Source organism: Delphinapterus leucas, unplaced genomic scaffold, assembly GCF_059928025.1.
Source record: "Delphinapterus leucas isolate spDelLeu-1000000601 "Yukka" unplaced genomic scaffold, BTC_Dleu_Yukka2 spDelLeu_asBTCV2_sq25, whole genome shotgun sequence".
In the NCBI taxonomy this organism is placed as follows: domain Eukaryota; kingdom Metazoa; phylum Chordata; class Mammalia; order Artiodactyla; family Monodontidae; genus Delphinapterus; species Delphinapterus leucas.
Window position 1 is genome coordinate 18037102 of NW_028322234.1, and position 21183 is coordinate 18058284.

The following is a 21183-nucleotide window of genomic DNA, read 5'->3' on the forward strand; positions in this document are numbered from 1 at the left end:
GACACGGGGAGAAGGGAGGGACAAGGGGCCAGAGGCCCGCCCCTCCGCGCTCAGGCTCCGCCCCGCCAAGGGTCCCTCCGCACTTGCGCACGGGGCGGTGGGTGCGTCTACACTGCGCCTTGGGCTGTGGGGCGGGGTGTTAAACCAGGGCGTCACGTGACCAAAAGCACTGCGGAGTGCCAGTGCATCAAGTGGGAAAAGAATGCAGAAAACTAGGGGGCCGCGGGGTCAGAGGGTAGGATCCTAAGACACCCGCTTCACTAGGGGCTGGGGCTCCTGCTTCAGCAGCCTGGCGTGGGAGTAGACTCAGAGTGAGAATTTAAAACCAAAATGTTTATTGGAGTGTTGTATAAAAAAGTTTCCAGTCATAAAACGTGTATTACAAATCGGAGAAAACAAAAGACCACACGTTTGGCATGCATCGTAAAAATCACCAACAGATCTATGAAACGTGTCCAAACAGCCGAGTTCTTGAAACCGAGCCCACTAGCGTGTAGTGCTGATGATCCCTTTCGGGCTCAGAATTAAGACCTTTCCAGTAGCTTTAATGTCCTTGAGGAATGTCAGTCCCAGCTCGGATATGCTGATATAAATAGAACTGCTGGGTAGACGGTGTGGGTAAAAACGAGCCCAAGTCTGAGCTTGGCTGCTGTGGCAACAGCTGAGCGCCCAGACTGCGGGCGGGGAGCGGGGGGGGGGGGGAGGCACTGGTGTCTCCCAGGGGTTGATTCCTGCCGGCCACATCCCCGGAGGCCGTCCCTCCCCAGGGCTGGGAAGAGTGGGCTTTCTCCGGAAGGGTGCTCCTCATCACATGACAGGGGTTTAGAAAAAAGAATCGCTTCTGCATCATTTTAAGTGGCTTAATGTTAAGTATGTTTAAGGGCAAATGCAAATTCGATTTCCCAGGCCCTGGCTGACATTGTAACATTGGACTCTGCTCCGTGTTTTCAAATACTTGGTTACCAATGACGGTCACCAGCCTCCAGCCACAAGTGGCCACCAATCCAGTGCACCCTCCCCCCACCAGCCAAGGGCATCCCAGCGCCTGTCTGGGCCACTTCCAGGCTCCACCCAAGATCTCAAGCAGGCAAGAAAATTCATCTGCTGGGAACAACCCCTACCAGTGAGCCTGGGGGCTCTGCAGGCACTAGGGCAGCCCTTGGGCTGTTTTTCAGGACCTCTGGGCCTGCAGGGAGGGTGGGGCCCTCTCCCTTCCTTCCTGTCCTCGAGCCCAGCCTGCAAAACTGCTTCAGCAATTCAGACCCCAAATTCCAGGACAGACCTCTGATCCCCAGAGACTCTCAAAATACCTTGAAGGATGTAGCCAGTGCACTTCCCACTTGCTTGAGTGCCACCTAGCCCCACCCTCCCAGCATCTCATCAGGCTCCCCAGACCCTCACGCTCCCTCAGCTCCTGCTACTTCTGGGAGAAGGAAGACAGCCTGCGACCTCACAGAGGAAACACAGCCCGCGGTCCAGGGACTCAGGTGGCCATGGAAAGATGCTCGGACTTAAAGCCAGAGTCTGCAGGGGATTCTAGGCTCAGCAGCAGCTTAGTTTTGTCGGCCACTGGCACCTTCCCGGCCTGCGGCTCAGGCCTCGGGCCCTCGTCGCCATGATCGAGTCCCAGGGAAAGGAGGCAGGTGGGCTGCTCCCGGCCTGGGGTGGGGGCAGGCCACCTCCATGGCTCAGTATTGCGTCTTTTAAGACTTGAGCTGCGCTTTCTGAAAGAAGTTTGCCGTCTGGGGCCTCAGAGCCCAGAGAGACAGGCGCCCCAATGCCACCCCCTCGGGGGACTGTCCTGGTGACCCTGGCATACATGAGCCCCTGAGGTGGGATCCAGGCAATGTGTGTACTGACCGATGTAAAAAAATAAATATCTGTTAAAAAAATAACTTCTGTGTATCTACGTGGCAGAGGCGTCGAAGGTAAGCTGATGCAGGGAGGGGGCGGCCAGGTGGCCAGAAGCTGGACCGTGACATGGAGCCATCCCGTAGGGGTCAACTGGCCCGGGCAGGTCTGTCTCAGAAACACCATTTCAGCAAGAAGTTACAGAGGAAGCCGCGATATTAGTATATGCCCAAGAATACACGTGAGTCAGCGTGCCCTGTGCACAAGGCACAGAGTCGGAGAACGGGGAGTCCAGCGTCTCGCCCTGAAGTCACCCTCCTCCGATGGGAGGGTGGGAAGCGGTGGTTACAGGTGGACATCGTGCTGGAGCCCAAGGCATTTGTTTCCCAGTTCGTCACACCTGTCCCCTCAAGGCTTACCTGAGGACAAGTCTTATGATGGATCCCCGTAAGGTGAGGAACTCAACTGCAGAAAGCCCCAGAAACGTGAGGTTCCAGCAGCCAGAGAGGGAGCCAGGAGGCCGACCCCACGCACCCCAATTCCTGAGAGCAGAGCAGAAATTGTGACAAACCCCGAAGCCCAGGCCTGATGGTAAAAGCCTGCGATTCCCTTGTTCTGGCACTCGGTTGGCTGAGCCACCAAAATTCCACAGGGTGCCCCTTCCCCCCACCAGGTCAGAACCTGGATTCCGAATCTGGTTTTTTTAAAAGCTTAATAAAACAAACAACTATTGGGTTCCTACGTGCAGTTCTGCTCTGTCCACCTCAGGCCTCCTCTCCCGCCCTGACCCCAGGCTGCAGCTGAAACCGAAGCGCTGGACGGGCCCCCTGGACTCCCAGCCCAAAGCCTGTTAGCCACTCGGCTCCTGGGCCCCAAACTCAACCGAAAGGTGAGAACGGGGCACTTAACACTCTGGACAGTGGTGATGAAGGGCCCAGGGAAACCCAGCGACAGGAAAGTTCAGCAGAGACCCACCCCCACGCTCTGGCAGTTCGCTTAAAAACTCTCTAGAAATGTACCAAGGACTAAAGAAGCCAATGATATAAAAATAGTTTTCAGTGGCCCTGGATAAAGAAAGACGTGTGACGAGGCATGTTCGGTTCACATGACGCGGCAGCCTCGAGAGGTGGTCCTCGGATCCCCCTGCAAGGAAGGACGGCACCAGTGAGGAGGCCAGGAAGGTGGCTGGTGGCCCCAGCCCCCTCCAGGAGGGCCTGGACCGGGGCAGGGCCTGAGCCACCATGAGAAGCTCAGCTCCCGGCAAGATGACCCCAGCCTCAATGGTCCCTGTTCCAGAACCTTCCATGTCTCCCTCACCTCTGTTCTGAGCTACAGAACACGGTACAACTGTTTCAGACCCCGGAGCATCTTGCACTTATATCTCATTCAGTGTGGTTCCTTGGCTCCCCACCTTTCCCCCAAAGCCATTATTAAGCCACCAGCACCCCACTCTGGAGGAAACGTGGTAACAGGGGGTTCGCTGAGAACCCTCGGGGCTCCACCAGAGTCACTTTGAGATGCAACAGGCTTTGAACACCCCACTCCCAGGGTGCCCGGGCCAGTACCCTAAGGTCCACACAACAAGCAAGCCCGGGAGGCAAGGGCAGCTGGCTCCATGGCCTGCCTCTGGCTGTGAGCTCTGCGGCCTGGCCGAGCCAGGGCGAGACCTGGGAGGTGCCCAGAGCAGCCGCGTAAACAGGGCCCACAGGCGTGTGCACGTGTGAGTGTGCGCGTGCCGCCTGGGAGCCTCTACCTGCTGATGGAAAAGATCCTCCTCTCCAAACTCGGCCGCCTCGTCCTCACCCTCCTCCCCGTCCTCGGCCTCCCGCACCACCGAGGACTGCTTCACAGTTCTCATGGCCACTTCCTGTGCAAGACAACACAGCAGCTGCAGACGGCCACCCCAGGTGCTGGGGGCCCAGCCCACAGGCGAGGTGGTCAGGATGCTCGGATGCCCAGGACCAGGCCCAAGCTGCGCTCACGTGCCCTGCTGGCCAAGTCCCCACCCCAGGAGGGACGCCAGGACCGAGGCAGAGGGAGGTGCTCACCTCCCCGTCAGCATTGACCAGGATGGTCCGGAAGCTCTCGCCCGTGCCCCAGCTGTTCTGGCTCTTCCACACGAGCGTTGACGGGGGGCTGTGAGCCACCCCTGCACCGGCTGCCCATACCTGGGGACACAGGAGGGCCTCCTGGTTAATGTCAGCTCCAGTCCCAGTGGCATGTACCACCAGCCGGTCCTCTATCACAGGCTCCCTCGATGCCCTGGGTGTTTAATCCTCCTGGCCCTACTGGGTCCTAGCTAGAGGTGACAGTCACCAGGGTATGGAAGAAGAGACTGAGGTTCACAGTGACCAGGGCAAACGGGCCAGGCTGGAATCGGAAGCCCTAGAGTCCATGCCTATTGGCTGTCATGTGTCTCGCCAGTGCCTGGACAGACAGCCCAGACAGCCTGGACTCAGCCCCACCTCCACCATGGACCCCCAGCACATCACTTAGGCCCTCCCAAGGGCTCCAGGGAAGCCCGGATGAAGAAACACTGGCACACAGGTGATCTGTGACAGCAGGCAGCTGTTCTCAGCGCCGGGGCTCCATCCCTGTAATGCTCTCCCCCCGCACCCCGGTCCCCCCACCCCATCCCAGTCGCACCTCACATCCTGCCCGCTCCCTCTCCGCAGCCACCTACCGTGACCGTCTGGCCGGCCCGCAGCACATACTTCGGCGTGAACTTGTAGGCGATCTCCTCCCCTTCTAGGATCTGCCTCTTGATCCTCCAGTTGCCCAGAGACTGATCCTGGCAAAGGGGACGGGCGTTGGCCCACGTCTCCGAGAAGACCCAGCGGGCTCCCCACGGGTTGGGTGGGGGCCTCACCTTGTCCGAGCTGTTCTTCAGCTGCACGAACTTGCCCTCCAGGTCGATCTCCTCGATGCTGATGCTGCCCGAGGCCGAGGCCTGCTGGGCCAGGCGGAAGCTGCTGCTGCTGGAGCCGGTGCCGCTGGAGCCCGTGCCCGGCGGCTCCTCCACCTCCAGCCGCTTCCGCTTGCTGCGGCCCAGGCGCCCGGACACGGACACGCTGCTGCCGCTGCTGCTCGATGTGGCCCGCGAGATGGTGATGCGCGATGACGGGCTGGGGGACAGCTTCAGCCTGGGGGGCGGGGTCGCGGGGTGCCTGGTGACTCAACCCGGCCGGCCTGGGACAACATGCTCGCCTCACCCCCACCCCCGCCGCGCCGCGCCGCGCCCACCTCTCCTCCTCGCCCTCCAGGAGCTTGCGGTAGGCGCTGATCTCCATGTCCAGGGCCAGCTTGACGTCCAGCAGCTCCTGGTACTCGGCCAGCTGCTGCTGCATCACGTCCCGCATCTCCGTCATCTCCCGCTCCTTGGCGTCCAGCATCTTCCGGAACTTGTCCCGCTCCCCGGCCACGGTTTCCTCCAGCTCCCGGATCCGGTCCTCGGCCGCATTCGCCTGGGGCGGGGTGCACGCGCGTCACAGGGGGAAGCCCGGCCACCTCCGGGCCTCTTCCCCGCACCGACGACGGCGGGAGGGACGACGGGACGGGGCCTGAGGAGGGGTCAGGGGGCTCTGGCGAGTCACCTGCTTCTGGAGGCCGGAGAGCTGGTAGCTGAGGGACTCAACCCGCATGCGGGCCTCCTTCAGCTCCTCCCGAGCGGCGCTGGCGGCCTTGTCGTTCTGGTCGGAGCTCAGCTTGGCGTTGTCCAGCTGCGGGGACACAAGAGTGCATGAGAGCCCGGGAGAGCCCGCGCGGGGCTGGGCGCGGCGCTGGCGGGGCAGGACGGCGCACATGCGCACCTTGGCCTGGTAGGTCTGCTCCAGCTCCAGGCGGTACAGCCGCACTTGCTCATCGTGCTGCGCCCGCAGCTCCTCCAGTGCCTGGGCCATCTTGAAGTCATACTCCTGCTGCCGGCTGCTGTCCACCTCCACCAGGCGCCGCTCGTGTCGCCGTCGCGTCTCCCGCACCTCCTGGGGACACAGCCGCGCGCTCACCGCCCCGGCCTGCTCACCAGCGTCCCGGACCCACCAGGGGCTGGACCGAGGACACGGTTCACCACCACTGAAGAGCGGCTGCCCAGCGTCTCCCAGCTGACGGCCGATCAACACACGTGTCCCTCCACACATGAGAGCAACACTCAATCATGAAAAGGGGTGAAGCCCTGACACTCGCTACAACGTGGATGGACCCTGAGAACACGAGAGAAGTGAGAAAAGCCAGACACAGGACACGCAGCGTGTGATTCCACCGATGGAAACGTCCAGAACAGGCAGATCCACAGACACAGAGAGTGGGTTCGTGGTTGTCAAGGACTGGGGAGGGGGATGCAGTGACTGCCGATGGGGACAGGGCTTCTATTGGGGTGACGGAATGTTCTGGAATTAGATAGAGGTGATGGTTACACAATACTGTGAATGTGCTAAATTTCATTAAATTGTATACTTTAAAATAGTTTTGTTATATTAAAAAAAACTGGAACGCTAATGGTAACGGGTACAGTTTCTTTTGGGGGGGTGACAGAATGTTCTGGAATTAAGCAGTGATGGCTGCACAATTCTGTGAATGGACTAAAAATCCAGTCTAAATTGTAAACTTTGAAAGATTTCTGGTATGGGAATGTTTCAATAAAGCTGTTATTAAAGGAATTCCTGATGGAGCCCATCCCGGGTGTCTGAGGTCCGAGACAGGACAGCAGTGGGTCGAGACAGTGACCAGCTGACAGATGCCCCAGCCACATGTGCCAGGAGTTGACCAGACAGCGGTGGAGTCAAGGGCAGAGGGGGCAGCCCCAGAGCTCAGGGCCTCTGACTGTTTTGTGGAACAATAGGAATTGTTTCTAAAGAAAGCCAAGCATTTATAAAGTGGTGTGGTGGAACCTCAGCGAAACGCCCACCCCGCCCCCAGGCCCGCCTCAGGGACCCTCCCACCCCGCCCCCCCACCACCACGTGGCCTCCTCACGGGATCCCTGACAGATGTGAGCTTCTTCTTGGCGCCCCTGGCCGCTCTGGCTAGAGCGGGGCCTGGCTGGAGCTGGAAGCCGCTCTGTGGCTGCATGGGCACCCTTCCCACCAGCACTCTTCCAGAGCAGTGAGCGCGGGAAGTGGCCCAGCCCCCAGGGTTCTGTTCTGCACCACGACAGCACAATGGGCTGTGATGAGGTGGGAGGGCCCGGGGAGCCCCGAGGCCCAGCGATGAGGAGGCGGGAGAGGGTCTGCAGGGGGCTGAATTGGGGCCCTCCCAAAAGGTGTGCCCATGTCTTGGTCCCCAGAACCTGTGAGTGTGACCTTCCTGGACAAAGGGTCTTTGCAGATGTGATTAAGTTAAGGGTCTCAAGACCATCCTGGATTATCCGGGTGGCCCTAAATCTGAGGACAAGTGTCCTTGGAAGACACAGATGAGCAGGGGAGAAACAGAGAGAGACGGCCACATGACGATAGAGGTGGGCATCAGGGTGACGCGGGAAGGAGGGAGCACCCTGGTTCCGCCGGGCGGGGCCCCACCTCCTCAAAGACGTCCTTGCGGAAGGCCAGCTCCTCCTGCAGGCTCTGGCAGCGGTTCTCCAGGTCCACGCGCATCAGCGTCTCCTTCTCCAGCTGCTTTTTGGCCACTGCGTGCCCATCCTCCGCCTGAAGACGTGGGACAAGCAGCTGGTGACGCTGTCTGCCTCAGAAGGCGGTCCTTGGGGGCCTGCAGCCCACCCACAGCTACCTTGGCCAGCTGGGCCCTCAGCTCCACCACGTCGTTCTCCAGGGCGCGCTTGTCGCTGAGAGCAGCGGCCAGCTCTGCCTCACTCTGGTGGAACACGGACTCCAGGTCCTTGACGCGGCCCTGGGCCACCGTCAGCTCGCCCTCCCTCTTCTTTGCGCTGAAAGTCAGGGGCAGAAGTTAGCAGGCAGCCCCGATGCCCAAGGCCAACTTCACGTCTGCCTCTGGGCCCCGGGCCCCGACCTAGCATCCCTCTCAGTAGCAGGGCCTCACCTCTTGGCACCAAAGGTGCCCCATCTTCAAACCCACTCTGTATCGGGGGACCCCGCCAGCCGCTCAAAATAGCCCTCAAGACGTGGGTTTTCATGTCCTTTCCCAAGACTTTTGGGCACAGGAAGGGTCATTAGAGGAGAACTCTGATTTTTTTTTTTAATGTATTATTTATTTATTTACTTTTTTTTTTTTTTGGCCACGCCGTGCGACTTGCAGGATCTTAGTTCCCTGACCAGGGATCGAACCCTCACCCTTGACAGTGAAAGTGCCAAGTCCTAACCACTGGACGACCAGGGAATTCCCTGTGTATAATTTATTAAAGTAACAAATTAAAACCTCGGCCTGGGGCTTCCCTGGTGGCGCAGTGGTTGAGAGTCCGCCTGCCGATGCAGGGGACACAGGTTCGTGTCCCGGTCCGAGAAGATCCCACATGCCGCGGAGTGGCTGGGCCTGTGAGCCATGGCCGCTGAGCCTGCGCGTCCGGAGCCTGTGCTCCGCAACGGGAGAGGCCACAACAGTGAGAGGCCCGCGTACCAAAAAAAAAAAACAAACAAACAAAAAAAAACCTCGGGTCTTTGAAAAGTCAATCTCATTTGTAAACTTAAGCTATTTTAGGCGGGCTTGCCCAGCTTCTAACAGACAATTATCTCCAACATGAAATATTTAAGATGCCAAATCGACTTTTCTAACACACAACTCTTAAAAAAGGGGGAACATTTCTGAACGCTGCTCTAAATCTCCTTGGGGTTGACAGCTTGCCCACTTCCTCACCAAGGAACTGAAACTGCCCGGCAGCAGGGGGGACAGCCAGGGTCTCTCCCAGTGGACACTGCAAGAGGTGGAGCAGCAGCCCTGGCAGCCCACCCCCTTCCCTGGTCCTGACAACCACAGACGTCCCCAGGACCATGCCCGGTGTCCCCTGGGGGCAGGACCACCCTGGGTGACAACCACTGGCAACACCACACCAGTTCGAGGGGACGGGGCATAAAGTCCGGTGACTTCGGCCTCCAGGCTGACCCTGTCCTCACAGGAGCTCTGTGCAGGTGTTGCACGATGGCCTCTATGAGGGTCTGGGGGCCTGCAGCCCACATTCCTCAGCTTAAGCCACACAGTCCCGGTTCTTCCACTCACGGCGTGGGGCTGCAAATCCCGCATCCCTGGAGGGTTTGGGGAAACTAGAACCATCTGACACATCATTCCTGAGGACCAGCTTCATGAAAAGACCGTCCTCACACTAGAGATACATCTGCCAACACCCCTGTCTTCGTGGAGAACTTTCTCATAGGTGCAGACAGCAGTGCAACGTGCTGCCCTCAGCTGTGACCAGGCGCGGTCCGAGGCTGGATGAAGCGGGAGGGGACGGGTGTGTGCGGGGCAGGAGCTGCTGGGCGTGGCCCTTGAGCCGGAGCCATGAAGCCAGGGGCTGGGCCTCGTCTTTGGCAGGATCGGGGCGTCGGGCAGAGCAGAGGGCAGAGGAGTGAGGTGAGGTGCGCGGGCAGGTCAGCCACGAGGCGAGGGCGACAGCAGCAGAGGGATCAGGAAACGTGACAGACTTCTAGACGTCTTCACCCCATTCTAGGGCTCTGCAGAACGACACAGAATGGTCCAGAAAGCAGGGGTGCCAGCAGCCCTCACTGGCTTACGTGCCTGCTTCTTAACAGCTTCCAGGTGCGAAAGCAGATTCCTCCCCTGGAGCCCTAATTCCTGGAGGATTAGGCAGGAGCACCCGGCCTGTCAGTCCTCCACTTGACGACCTGCGTTTCCATCATCACAGGGTTTTCGCGATATATTTGGTAGGAAAAGAAAAGCACTGCTGTAACCTGTCAGGAGGTTCACCTTGCTCGCTGTCACGTGCCACCCACACCTGTCTGCGAGGGCTCTGAGCCGAAGAGCAGGAAGCGAGGCTGTTGGGCGAAGCACCTGTGGAAGTGAGTGCCCACAGCCCGGGAAGCTTTCCTCCCAGAGCAGGGGCCAAAGCAAAAGCCACCAGCCCGGGTGCCCGACAGCGGGCACAGCTGCTACCCTAAGCTGTCGCGGGAGCCTGGAACACGGCCGAGGGGCTGGGACGGCATCACGACACAGGTGCCATCGATGACCAGGCTCGAGGTCAGGAAAGCCTTGTGTTGTCTGACGGCGTCCACCTTGAGTTTAAATTTAAAAAGGTGGAAAAGAAATGCACCAGGTTGGCCTCGGAGATTCTGTCTGGGCAGAGGCTCATGGAGACTTTCATTTTTCTCTTGAAATTAAATGCATTATCTGCTTTCTCGCCAGGGAGCATCTATGACTCTGATAAGCAGAAAGAAACGTGACCTCTCGGCCCAGACAAGGAGCAACACGCAGGTTAAAGGTGTCTGGGAGGTTCAGGGCCTGAGAGGGGCCGGGGGAATTCCAGAATTCTCCTAATCTTCTCCAAGAAGCTCAAGTCCCTTTTTAATTAAAAAATGTAATAAATTAGGAATCCCCTAGTGGTCCAGTGGTTAGGACTCCGCGCTTTCACTGCCAAGGGCGTGGGTTCAATCCTCGGTCGGGGAACCAAGATCCCGCAAGCCGGGAGGTGTAGCCAAAAGGGAAAAAAAAAAAAAAAGTAATAAATTGATGGGATATCCAGTTTACCTGGCTGTTTTAAAAGTATACAGATTGCCTGTGCTGCTCATCAAAGACCAGGTGACTATACTGTGCGGGTCTGTCTCTGGGCTCTCTGTTCTGTTCCACGGAGGAACCAGAAACACATCACCAAGTGACAGAAGACAGTCTGAGAAGGCGACACACAGTGATTCTAACTCCAGGACATTCTGGAAAAGGCAGAGCTATGTGGGGACAGTAAAAGGATCCTCCTTGGTTTCCAGGGGCTGGGGGAAGGCGTGAGTCAGAGGAGCACAGGGGATTTTCAGGGCGGTGAGACTACTGTGTGATACTGTGATGGTGGGCGCGTGTCAGTGTGCCTTTGCCCAAACCCAGAGGCTGCAGGACACCAACGGAGAACCCCTATGTCAACTACAGACTGCAGCTAAGAAGAATGTATTAATATTGGCTCTTCCATCATGACAAGGCGGCACACCCATTACTGCAAGGTGGTCATCATCGGGGACCCTGGAGGGGGATTTGGGGAAACCTGTACCTTCCACTCATTTTCCTGTAAACCTAAAACTGTTCAAAAACAAAAACAAAAAAAATCCCTATTAATGATAATTTAGAAGTCTACTAATGAGAAAAAAATGAAAAAGAACCCTGCAAACGTGAAGGTGGCAGTCAGCTGCTGCTGGGACTATGAACGAGGACTGGAGCCCGGGTCCAGGCCTCAGTCCTGGTCGCTGCCACGCGAAGGGACCATGGATGACTCCTCCCCACACCTCATCCTCGGCTTCCCCTCTAACCGGAGTTGATGCCAGCCAGGACCTGCTGGGGTCGCCGTCAGCAAGGAGAAGATCTGGTGTTCCTCACGGAGTCCTTTATCTAAACACTCCACGAGTTTACATCACTTTATTCCTCCTGCTACCATCACCATCAGCACCGCCTTGTCCTCCAAATTTCCTGAGCCTTTTACTCAGGAGCAGGTGGGAGACGGTGCTCAAGAACGGGAAGAAAAGGTCACCCGCCGCCCCCGGCTTCCCCGGCTGGGCTCTGTGACCTGGGGCACCCCTCCTCTGGGGAAGGGGAGAGGCACAGGGCTACCAGCTACCAGGGATTCAGTCCCAGGAGAGCTGCTGGGTTTTAATTCTTCCTGGGGCCAAATTATATTGGGGGATAAAGGCTCTAGACGGGGTGGCCAGAGGGCCAGGCCACAGAGGCCGCCCCCACCCACCCAGCGGCCCCCAGAACCCACACGGCCCGCTCCCAGGAGGGCTGCCCGAGCCAGAGGCCCCGCTCAGACGGGAGCCGTCACCTCACACAGGGCGACAACCCCTGCCCCGGGCCCCTGTGCGCCCCAGAATCAGGTGACATCGTGCCGGCTGCAGCCCCACCTCTTGTTGGCTTCCTCCAGGTCGGCCCTCAGCTTCCCAGTTTCGATCTGCAGCCGGGCTCGGTCCCGGGCCGTCTCGTCCAGCACCCGGCGGGCATCAGCCAGCTCCGCCTCGTACAGTGTCTTGATGCCGCTCACCTGGGGGGACAGCCAGGCCGAGGTGAAGCCCACCCTTCCCCACCAACACGGCTCCCGCTCACCCCGACACTGCCCCACCAGCCCCGGGCCACACCAGCCTGTCCAGGTCACTGGTCCCCATCACTGGCCGCTGCTAGGTCACACCTGCCAGCTGGGCACACACCTCAGGTCTCCCGTCAGCCTCCCTGCCCCGCGCCAAGGGGTACAGGGCCGTGAGCGTGTTTACAAATATCTGGAACCAACAGGACAGTGAGACACCACCTCCCCCCACGAGGATGGCTACCGTGGAAACGACAGTCGATAACAAGTGCTGGTGAGGTTAGGGAGGAATCGGCACCTCCACGCACGGCCAGGGGATTAAAACGGTACAGCCACCACGGCAGACGGTCTGGCATTTCCTCAGATGGACAAACAGAGCAACCACCAACCCAGCAATTCCACCCCCAGGAATCTACCCGGGAGAAATAACACACATCTTACACAAGACCCATGCGCATGCGTTCACAGCCCCATCGCTCCTAATGGCCCCAACGTGGGAACCACCCAAATGCCCATCAGCAGATGACAGATAAACAGAATGTGGTCCCTCCACACATGGGAGAATCACTCAGTTGTGAGAAAGGGTGACGCCCTGACACTCGCTCCAACGTGGACAGACCCTGAGAACACGATGCTCAGTGAGAGAAGCCAGACACAGAAAGGACACACGGTGTGTGATTCCATCCATGGGAAACGTCCAGAACAGGCAAATCCCCAGGGACAGACAGTGGGTTCATGTCAAGCGACTGGATGAGGGTGAGGGGGTGACCACTAATGGGGCCCGGGCTTCTTCTTTTTTTTTTTTTTTTTAGTGCAATTCTGTTTTGTTATGGTTTTTTTGAGATATAGTTGATGTACGATATAAGTTTCAGGTATATGACACAGTGATTCGCAATTTTTAAGGGTTATACTCTATTCATAGTTACTAAAAAATATTGACTATACTCCCTGTGTTGTACAATATATCCTTGTAGCTTATTTACTTCATACCTAATGGTCTGTTCCTCTTAATCCCCTACCCTATCTTGCCCCTCCCCAAGAAGGGGTTTCCTTTGGGGAGATGGCTGCACAGCTCTAAATATATTAACCACTCCTGAACTTAGAGCAGAGTTTAACCGGGTGAACTGCATGAGACAGGAATTATACCTCAATAAAGTGGTTAAAACTCTTTTGGGGGCTGACACAGAAGGCAAAGGGTGACAAGGCAGCTGGCTTTGAAAGTGGCACCATTTCCCACAAAACTACAACAGAGCAGTGAGTGTCTGTGCCAGGGGTCAGAGGTCAACTTAAGGCCTGGGAGGGTCACTCCCCTCCCTTGCACAGGAAAGGCCCCTGAGCTGACGAGGCTCAGGGGAGCTGCCAAGGGCCTGCCACTTGGTTGGGTGACCACCATCCCCGTTTGCCTGGGACCGAGGGGATTCCAGGATGTGGGATTTTTGAGGGTTCAAACCGGAATGTCCCAGGCAGATCAGAACAAATCCAGAAGAGGTGGGATTTAATAGCCAGTCTGATCTCAGACTCCCACCCTCTCCGGCTGGGGCCTGGCTCTCCCACCTCAATCCAGCACTCCTGGTCACTTCATCCCACAGGTAGGGGGGGTATGGGCTCTTAGCCCCATTTCACAAATGGGGAAACTGAGGCACAGGACAGCACACTGCCCTCTCCTGACCTGTCAAGGTACAGGGCAGAGCAGTCCGCTGGGGGCAATTCCGAAAGGGGGACACGCAGGGGATGTGTCTCTGCCCTCTCTCCCCGCCCATCCAGTCACCTTCCAGGACTTTCCTAACCCCAGTGGAGGGCCTGGCACCTAGGCAGGGATCTCAGACAAGATCTCCGGCCCCACAGGCTGGGTTCCTACTGGGGACCTGTCTCTCCAGCCTCCCCTCATGGCACGAGGGGCGCAGATGGCCCAACACGACAGGACATCATGGTGAGATCAGAACAGGAACTGTTGGGGCTCAGGGGGCAGGAAACCCAGCACGAGATCCTGCATGTACGCCTGATGCTTATCCACAGTGGACGTCAGCATTAATTTCGACTTTTAAAATATCCCATTAAGATACCACTCATGGGGACTTCCCTGGTGGTCCAGCGGTTAGGACTCTGTGCTTCTACTGCAGTGGGTGTGGGTTCGATCCCTGGTTGGGGAAGTTCCATGTACCACGCGGGGCGGCCAAAAATAAAAAAAAGGTACCACTCACACCCCTAACCCGGCCTGCCCATGAGAAAACACCAGATGAACCCCAATGGGGACACTCCTGTCCCCACCTCACAGCTGCCAGGGCCCCAGGAACCAGGAAAGGTGGGGAAACAGCACATCCCACAGGGGCCCAGGAGATGGGAGACCTGGATGTCACAGGGGTCCTGAGGGGTCCTGGGGCAGAGAGGATGGTGGGTCAGCTCAGGAGATCTGAGCAAAGCTAAAGTGATGCAGCACTGTCGGAGAGCGAGCTGTGAGACACACTGACGTGAGATGCTGATGGGGACCCAGTACCGCCCTCGACCTTTGTCTATACACCTAACACTGACCCAAGAAGTAAGTTCGAGGGGATTCCCTGGTGGCGCAGTGGTTAGGAACCTGCCTGCCAATGCAGGGGAGAGGGGTTCAAGCCCTGGTCCGGGAAGATCCCACATGCCGCAGAGCGACTAAGCCCGTGCGTCACAACTACTGAGCCTGCGCATCTGGAGCCTGTGCTCCGCAATGGGAGAGGCCGCGACAGTGAGAGGCCCGCATACCGCGATGAGGAGTGGCCCCCGCTTGCCGCAACTAGAGAAAGCCCTCGCACAGAAACGAAGACCCAACACAGCCAAAAATAATTATTTTTTTTAAAAAAAGAAGTAAGCTTGAGCAATTCAAAATACATCGTGCGTTCATCTCTGTGAGCGAGAATGTGGGCGTCCCACTAGACTCCGTGCCCAAGGCGAGGGCCTCACTTGTCCTAGGCCATCTTGGGTGACTCTCGGGGGTCTTGTTAAAGAGCAGGCAGACCTCAGGGACACAGAGGGTCCCGTTCCAGACCCTGCAATAAAGCGAGTATCACAATAAAGCGAGTCATACGAATTGTTTGGCTTCCCAGTACACATAAAAGTTATACACAAAAGGACTTCCCTGGTGGCGCAGTGGTTAAGACCGCGCTCCCAATGCGGGGGGCCCAGGTTTGATCCCTGGTCAGGGAACCAGATCCCACATGCATGTTGCAACTAAGAGTTCATATGCCACAACTAAGGAGCCCGTCTGCTGCAACTAAGGAACCGACATGCCACAACTAAGGAGCCGGCGAGCTGCAACTAAGGAGTCTGCCTGCTGCAACTAAGACCCGGCACAACCAAATAAATTAAATAAATAAATAAATAAGTTTTTTTTTTTTTTAAAGTTATGCCCAGGGAATTCCCTGGCGGTTCAGTGGTTAGGACTCTGCGCTTTCACTGCCAAGGACGTGGGTTTGATCCCTGGGAATGGATCTTTATCCCCCAAGCCGCATGGCTCAGCTAAAAAAAAAAATTTATGCTCACACTACCCTGCAGTCTATTGACTGTGCAATAGCCTTGTGGCAAAAAAAACAATGCACAGACCTTATTTAAAAATACCCTATTAGGACTTCCCTAGTGGCGCAGTGGATAAGAATCCACCTGCCTATGCAGGGACATGGGTTTGATCCCTGGGCCGGGAAGATCCCACATGCCGTGGAGCAACTAAGCCTGTGAGCCACAACTACTGAAGCCCGCGCACCTAGAGCCCGTGCTCCGCAACAAGAGAAGCCACCGCAGCGAGAAGCCCACACGCTGCAGCGAAGAGTAGCCCCTGCTCGCTGCAACTAGAGAAAGCCTGTGCGCAGCAACGAAGACCCAACACAGCCAAAAATATATATAAATTTTTTTTTAATTTTTTTAATAAAAAAAATAAAAATACTTTATTGCTAAAAATGCTGTCAACTGAGCCTCAGCAAGTTGTAATCTATTTGCAATAGTAACATCAAAGGTCACTGATCACAGATCACCATAACAAATAACACAAATGAAGAAACTGGAAATATCTGGAGAAAGATCAAAACGTGACACAGAGACCTGAAGGGAACAGACTTGCCCAAGGCAGTGTTGCCACAGACCTTCAATTTGTAAAAATGCAGTGTCTGTGCAGCGCAATGACCCGAGATGTGTCTGTGCTCGGTTCTGACAGCGTTTTGGGCGTGTGCGCGCATGTGCACACCCATCTGTGTGTCTTAGTAAGGCAATCCTCTACAGCCAGGACTGCAAACTCAGGCCCAGGCGCCAAAATTCCAGCCCACCACCTGTTTTTGTCCAGCCTGTGGGACTAAAATGGTTTTTATGTTTTCAAATTGGCTGGGTGAAAAAAAAGAAAAAGGTATCTCATGACACAGGCACCCATATGAAGTGCACATTTCAGTGTGTATACATAAAGCTTTATTGTCAGGCAATCTGCGCATTCCTCCATGTACTGCCGGGGGCAGCTTCCCCACCACAAAGGCCGAGCTGAGTGCTCAAGCCTGAAACCATCAGCCCACAAAGTTGAGAACAACTCCAGCCCTTTCCAGAAAACATCTGCAGAACCCAATCGACAGCACTGGGACGATGGAGAAAATTCTATCTAGAGGAGGACGCGCAGATGGCCAATGTCACAAAGGCTCTTTCAGACCAGTGAACAGGGGTTCTCCGGGCAGGCCTGTGCCTCCCTGCACTGTGACACTTGGGACAAGTGTTTAGTTCTGCCTTTAGTTCTGTCTTTCCCAGCCGGTGCTGCGCAATCGCCGAGCTTGAGGATTCCCAGCAAATGTGCTGCCGTGGAGGAGCAGGGCTCGCGTCACCCGACGTGGCCTTTTCCTGGGGTCCCAGACTTACCCTGTGAGGACCCGCCTGCGTCCCTGGGATTGAGAACCACAGCCACACACCGGCCCTCCCCAAACTCCCAGAGCCCAGCTCAGCTCTTGCTCCCGGGGTCCACCTGGGGAGCACACTCCGACCCCTGCAGCAATGGGACACCTGGGCAGCAAGGGGGAAGAAAGCGAACCCAGAGGAACTCAACATCCAGATGCAGAGGGTTCCCAGAGAACCCCCCTCCCTCCCTGGCCCACTCCTGCCCCCTCAGCACCCATGATCCTTCTCAAACAGAAATCTGGCCAGCCCCCAGCCTCCCAGAAACCCTCCAGTGACATCTGCACGTGGCATTCGCCCCAGTACCGCTCACCCGGCCAGAAGATGCATCATCTGACTTCCGATGGGAAAGGCTAGAGTCTACAAGTGGCCAGCCCAGGCTTGTGGATGGGAATGTGACTTTTTACCTTATGCCCCTGGACCCTTCGGATTGATTACAAGCACACAGTGTGCTCACAACATTTTAAACTGCATCATCACAGGATTCCTTAAGTGGCTTCTCAGCCTTGACACTAATGGCATTTGGGGCCAGATCATCCTCTGTGGGGGACCCTCCTGGGCTCTGCGGGGTGTGGAGCAGCATCCCTGCCCCCCTCCCAAGTGTGACAACCACAGATGTCCCCAGCCATCACCCAGTGTCCCCTGGGGGCAGATTCCTTCCAGGTGAGGAGCTGCTGAACAGGTAAAGTGCCCTCTGGGAGGCCTGACACACCACGCCCCCCACGCCCTCCATGCCTCATCCCACCTGCTCCAGCCTGAGCCCTGGCGGCTCCCTGAACCTGCCTGGCCTGCCCCTCCATAACCCTGGCCACTTGCAGGTCACTCCCTCCGCACCACCCACATGACCACACCACCTCTTGCTCCAGTAGGTTACTGGCTCTCTCCACTGTCCAGCTGAGAGGGGCATTTGTCATCTCACCCCCAAGCTCTAGGACAGCAAGCTAGTGGGAACTCCCCACTCCCGCTGCAAACACGCCTGTCACCTGGGTGGCCCCAGATCCTGAGCACAGCCCTGGGGGGTGTTCACCGTGGGGCTGGGCTCCCCTGCTCCCACCCAGCAGTCCTGCATCCCAACCAGCCTCGGCAGCTGCCCAGACACATCCAGTTCCCCAGGCCCAGCCCCTGCATGCACTCTCGGGCACAACATCTATCCAGTGGGGGCCAGCACCCCACGTCCATCAGGCCCACTAGGCCGCCACCCCCAAAGGTCAGCACGGTGGTTCAGCCCGCAGGTGGGACAAGAGGCTGGGGGGAATGATCCCGGGCGCTGACCAGCCTGGCAGGGGGGACCTGGGCCTGCATCCCGAGGACATGCATGCACTGCTGAAGCAGGTGGCCACGCTCTGGGTCGGGCCATTCCAGCCCCATTGTACAGACAACAAAACCAAGGCTCTGGGAGGCTGAGTGACCTGCCCAAGGTCACAAATTAAAAGCAGGGTTTGGATCCCGAGCCTTAATCCAATCTCAGGCAACCTAATACAGCACCACCAGCCACCAAGTCTTCTACCTCCCTGGATGCCCAAGCCACACTTTCTGGGCCCATCCCTATCCTAGGGACCATAAAACAGGGACAAGAGAACCCACGGGATCCTTCATTTCATTGCTTTTATTCTACAAAACAAATGTGGACTCATTATGGCCCCACAAACAAGCCCCCAAAGTAGGTATTTATTATTATTTCCAATTTACAGAAGAGGCACTGAGCCCAGAGAAGTTAAGTGATTTGCCCAAGATCACAGAGGGTACGTGGCTCCCAGAAATGACCCCCCCACCTCCCCAGGTCCCTGAGGCTCTCCTCCCAGAAGTCGGTCACTGGGCCCATTCTCCGGAGTGGGAGGCCAAGGCTCAGAGCGCTAAGTGCCAGCTTCAGACCATGACTCTTGCACGGGGCCCACAGGGGAACCACATGGTGGGCATCCCTCCCCCTTATTCTGAGGAACTGCCCTGGGGTTGGGGCGGGGGGCGCCAGTGGGAGAAAAGGAGGGCACTAGGTTGGCAGCCAGACACACCAGACACACCCCACTCAGGACCCCCAGACACCAGCCCTCACATCCCCTTAGGGGACAGGGCTTGTCCAGCCCCTTCTCCCTCAGTCTGCACCAAAACTTCCCGCTGGTTCCCCAAGAACTCATGCCTCCCGCTCCCCTCACATCCCCCAGGACAGGGCAGGGGCTACCAGGCTACTAGGCTCCTGCTCACCAGCCAAGGGGTCCCAGGGCCCAACTAAGGGCCTCCCGAATTTCCCATGGGACTTGGGAGACATCAGATTCCCCCCCCCCGACCCCCGCCCACCCCAGGCCCTGGTAAAAGACCGAACCTCCTGCCTAACCCCACTCCAATCACCGAACTCCCCAGGATTCATTACAGGACCCCTGCAAAGTTCCAAGGAGAACTGAGACCACTGACTCACCCCAGAGACCCCCCTGAGACCCCCCACCCCTCCTCAGGACCCCCTCAGAGGGTCTGAGATTCCCAGTCTCCCCAGAGACCCGAGAACCTCCCCCGTTTCCTCCTAGGACACCCGAACACCCAGACACATCCCCCAAGACTCCCCACAACTCCCTTAGGGGTGGGGTACACCCTGGCTCACACCCCATCACTCAGGGGCCCCCCAGAACTCCCCGAATCCCTTGGTGGGCAGAGCCTGCCCCATCTCCCCCTGCCCAGGCAGGCCCCTCCCTTCACTTCCCCAGGCACAACACCCCCAAGGTCCCCTGGGGTTCCCTCAGAGGAGTGGACCTGCCCAGTCTGCACCCCTCACTCAGGCCAACCCCCCTCAGGGGACTGGTCAGCCCCAGACTCATGGGATCCGTGAAACACCCAGGAGACCCCCGGTGGGTGGGGACCTGCTCCAGGGTGCACCCTCACTCGGGGCCCCCCAGATACCCTGGGGACCGACCCACCAGAGGACGGGACTCGCCCTAGTCTGCACGTTTCTCAGGGGATCACTCGGGGGGCGGGGCCGGCGCCAGTCTCCACCTCTCGTACGGGGAGAGGGGGTAGAAACCCCTGGGGAATCCCTCGTGAGCGTCCGTCCTCGCCTCTACCCCTCACTCAGGCCCCCCGAACCTCCCCTGGGACTCTCAGAGGCAGAAGCCCGCCCCGGCGTGCACCCCTCACTCGAGGGACCCCGAGATCTCCCCAGATCCCTCGATGGGCGGGGCCGGAAACAGTCTCCACCTCTCGCACTGGAGGAGTCCCCGAAACCCGCCGGGGACACTCAGAGGCCGGGGCCCAACCAAGCGTGCGACCCTCGCCGGGGCCCCCGAAGCCCCCTGGGGACGCCTCGGTGGGCAGGGCCCACCCCAGTCTCCCCCTCTCGCAGGGGCGTCCCCGAAGCCCCCCGGGGACCTTGAGAGCCCCGCCCGCCCCAGCGAGAGGCCCCGGCGCCAGCGCCCACCTCGCGCGTGGTCACCTCCTCCCGCTCGGAAATCTTGAGCTGGAGCCGGTCGTTCTCCAGCTCGAGCGCGCGGACGCGGTCGATGTAGTGCGCCAGGCGGTCATTGAGCTCGCGCAGCTCCTCCTTCTCCTGCAGCCGCGACAGGCGCGTGGGCGACAGCGGCGTGGCGGGCCCGCCCGCGCGGCCGGGCGGCGGTGTGGCCATGGCGGCTGCGGCGGCGGAGGCGGCGGCGGCAGCGGCTCGGGGCCCGCGCGGCTCGGAACGGCGGCCGCGGCTCGGCGGGCTCATTCAATCCGACCCGCCGACCAAGATGGCGCCCGCAGCCCGCCGCCGCCGCCGCCGCCGCCGCCGGGCAGCCTGGAACTTGTAGTCCGGCCGGCGCCGCGCGCGGCATGGCGGGAGCTGTAGTCTCCCGCTCAGTTTCCCGCGCTGTCCCGGAGCCAAACCGCCGGGCTCCAAATCCCAGCTGGGCCAATGCGTGAAACCGGGTTTATTTCCGGGATTCAGTTTCCCCTCTTGTATAACCTACCTACCTACCTCTTTGGAGATTCATTAAAATTAAAGGTGGGGTGGTGAAGGAACCTCAGAAATATGTTCGGTGATCTCACCGATATGTGGAATTAAAAAAAAAAAAATCAAAAATACCCCAGGCTCTTGTAGATACTGTCAAGTTGTCCTCTGAAGAGGTTTACCAGTTTACACTTTTGCAACAATGTATGAGATTGTCTGTTTTCCTGAATTGCTGTCAACCCTGAATCATCTTTTATTTTATTTATTTTTTTAATTTATTATTTATTTTATTTTATTTATTTTTCGCTGTGTTGGGTCTTCGTTGCTGCGCGGGCTTTCTCTAGTTGCGGCGAGCGCGGGCTACTCTTTGTTGCGGTGTGCAGGCTTCTCATTGCGGTGGCTTCT

General features: G+C 57.9%; 1 protein-coding gene across 2 annotated transcripts; it reads right to left on the reverse strand.

Annotated features, from left to right (window-relative positions):
• Positions 1–2869: 2869 nt before the first annotated feature.
• On the reverse strand, positions 2870–20603 carry LMNB2 (lamin B2). 2 transcript variants are annotated; one of them, XM_022566539.2, is made up of 12 exons: positions 20269–20603; positions 11803–11939; positions 7571–7727; positions 7363–7488; positions 5661–5831; positions 5445–5570; positions 5095–5315; positions 4721–4994; positions 4535–4642; positions 3900–4019; positions 3605–3718; positions 2870–2994 (listed from the first exon to the last, which is right to left on the reverse strand). In XM_022566539.2, exons 1-12 carry the CDS (start codon positions 20554–20556, stop codon positions 2953–2955), a joined length of 1884 nt encoding a protein of 627 aa, XP_022422247.1. In that variant the 5' UTR covers positions 20557–20603; the 3' UTR covers positions 2870–2952. The 2 variants fall into 2 exon arrangements, with proteins under 2 accessions (XP_022422247.1, XP_022422248.3); XM_022566540.3 differs by lacking the exon at positions 3605–3718.
• Between the last annotated feature and the right edge of the window lie 580 nt (positions 20604–21183).

Excerpts from the sequence above, each read along its gene's own strand:
- LMNB2 (XM_022566539.2), bottom strand. The coding sequence starts at position 20,556 with ATGAGCCCGCCGAGCCGCGGCCGCCGTTCCGAGCCGCGCGGGCCCCGA. Across the intron at positions 4,643-4,720 it reads TGAAGAACAGCTCGGACAAG|GATCAGTCTCTGGGCAACTG; the intron begins GTGAGGCCCCCA and ends CCCCTTTGCCAG. Across the intron at positions 4,020-4,534 it reads GGGCCGGCCAGACGGTCACG|GTATGGGCAGCCGGTGCAGG; the intron begins GTAGGTGGCTGC and ends CTGTGTCCCCAG.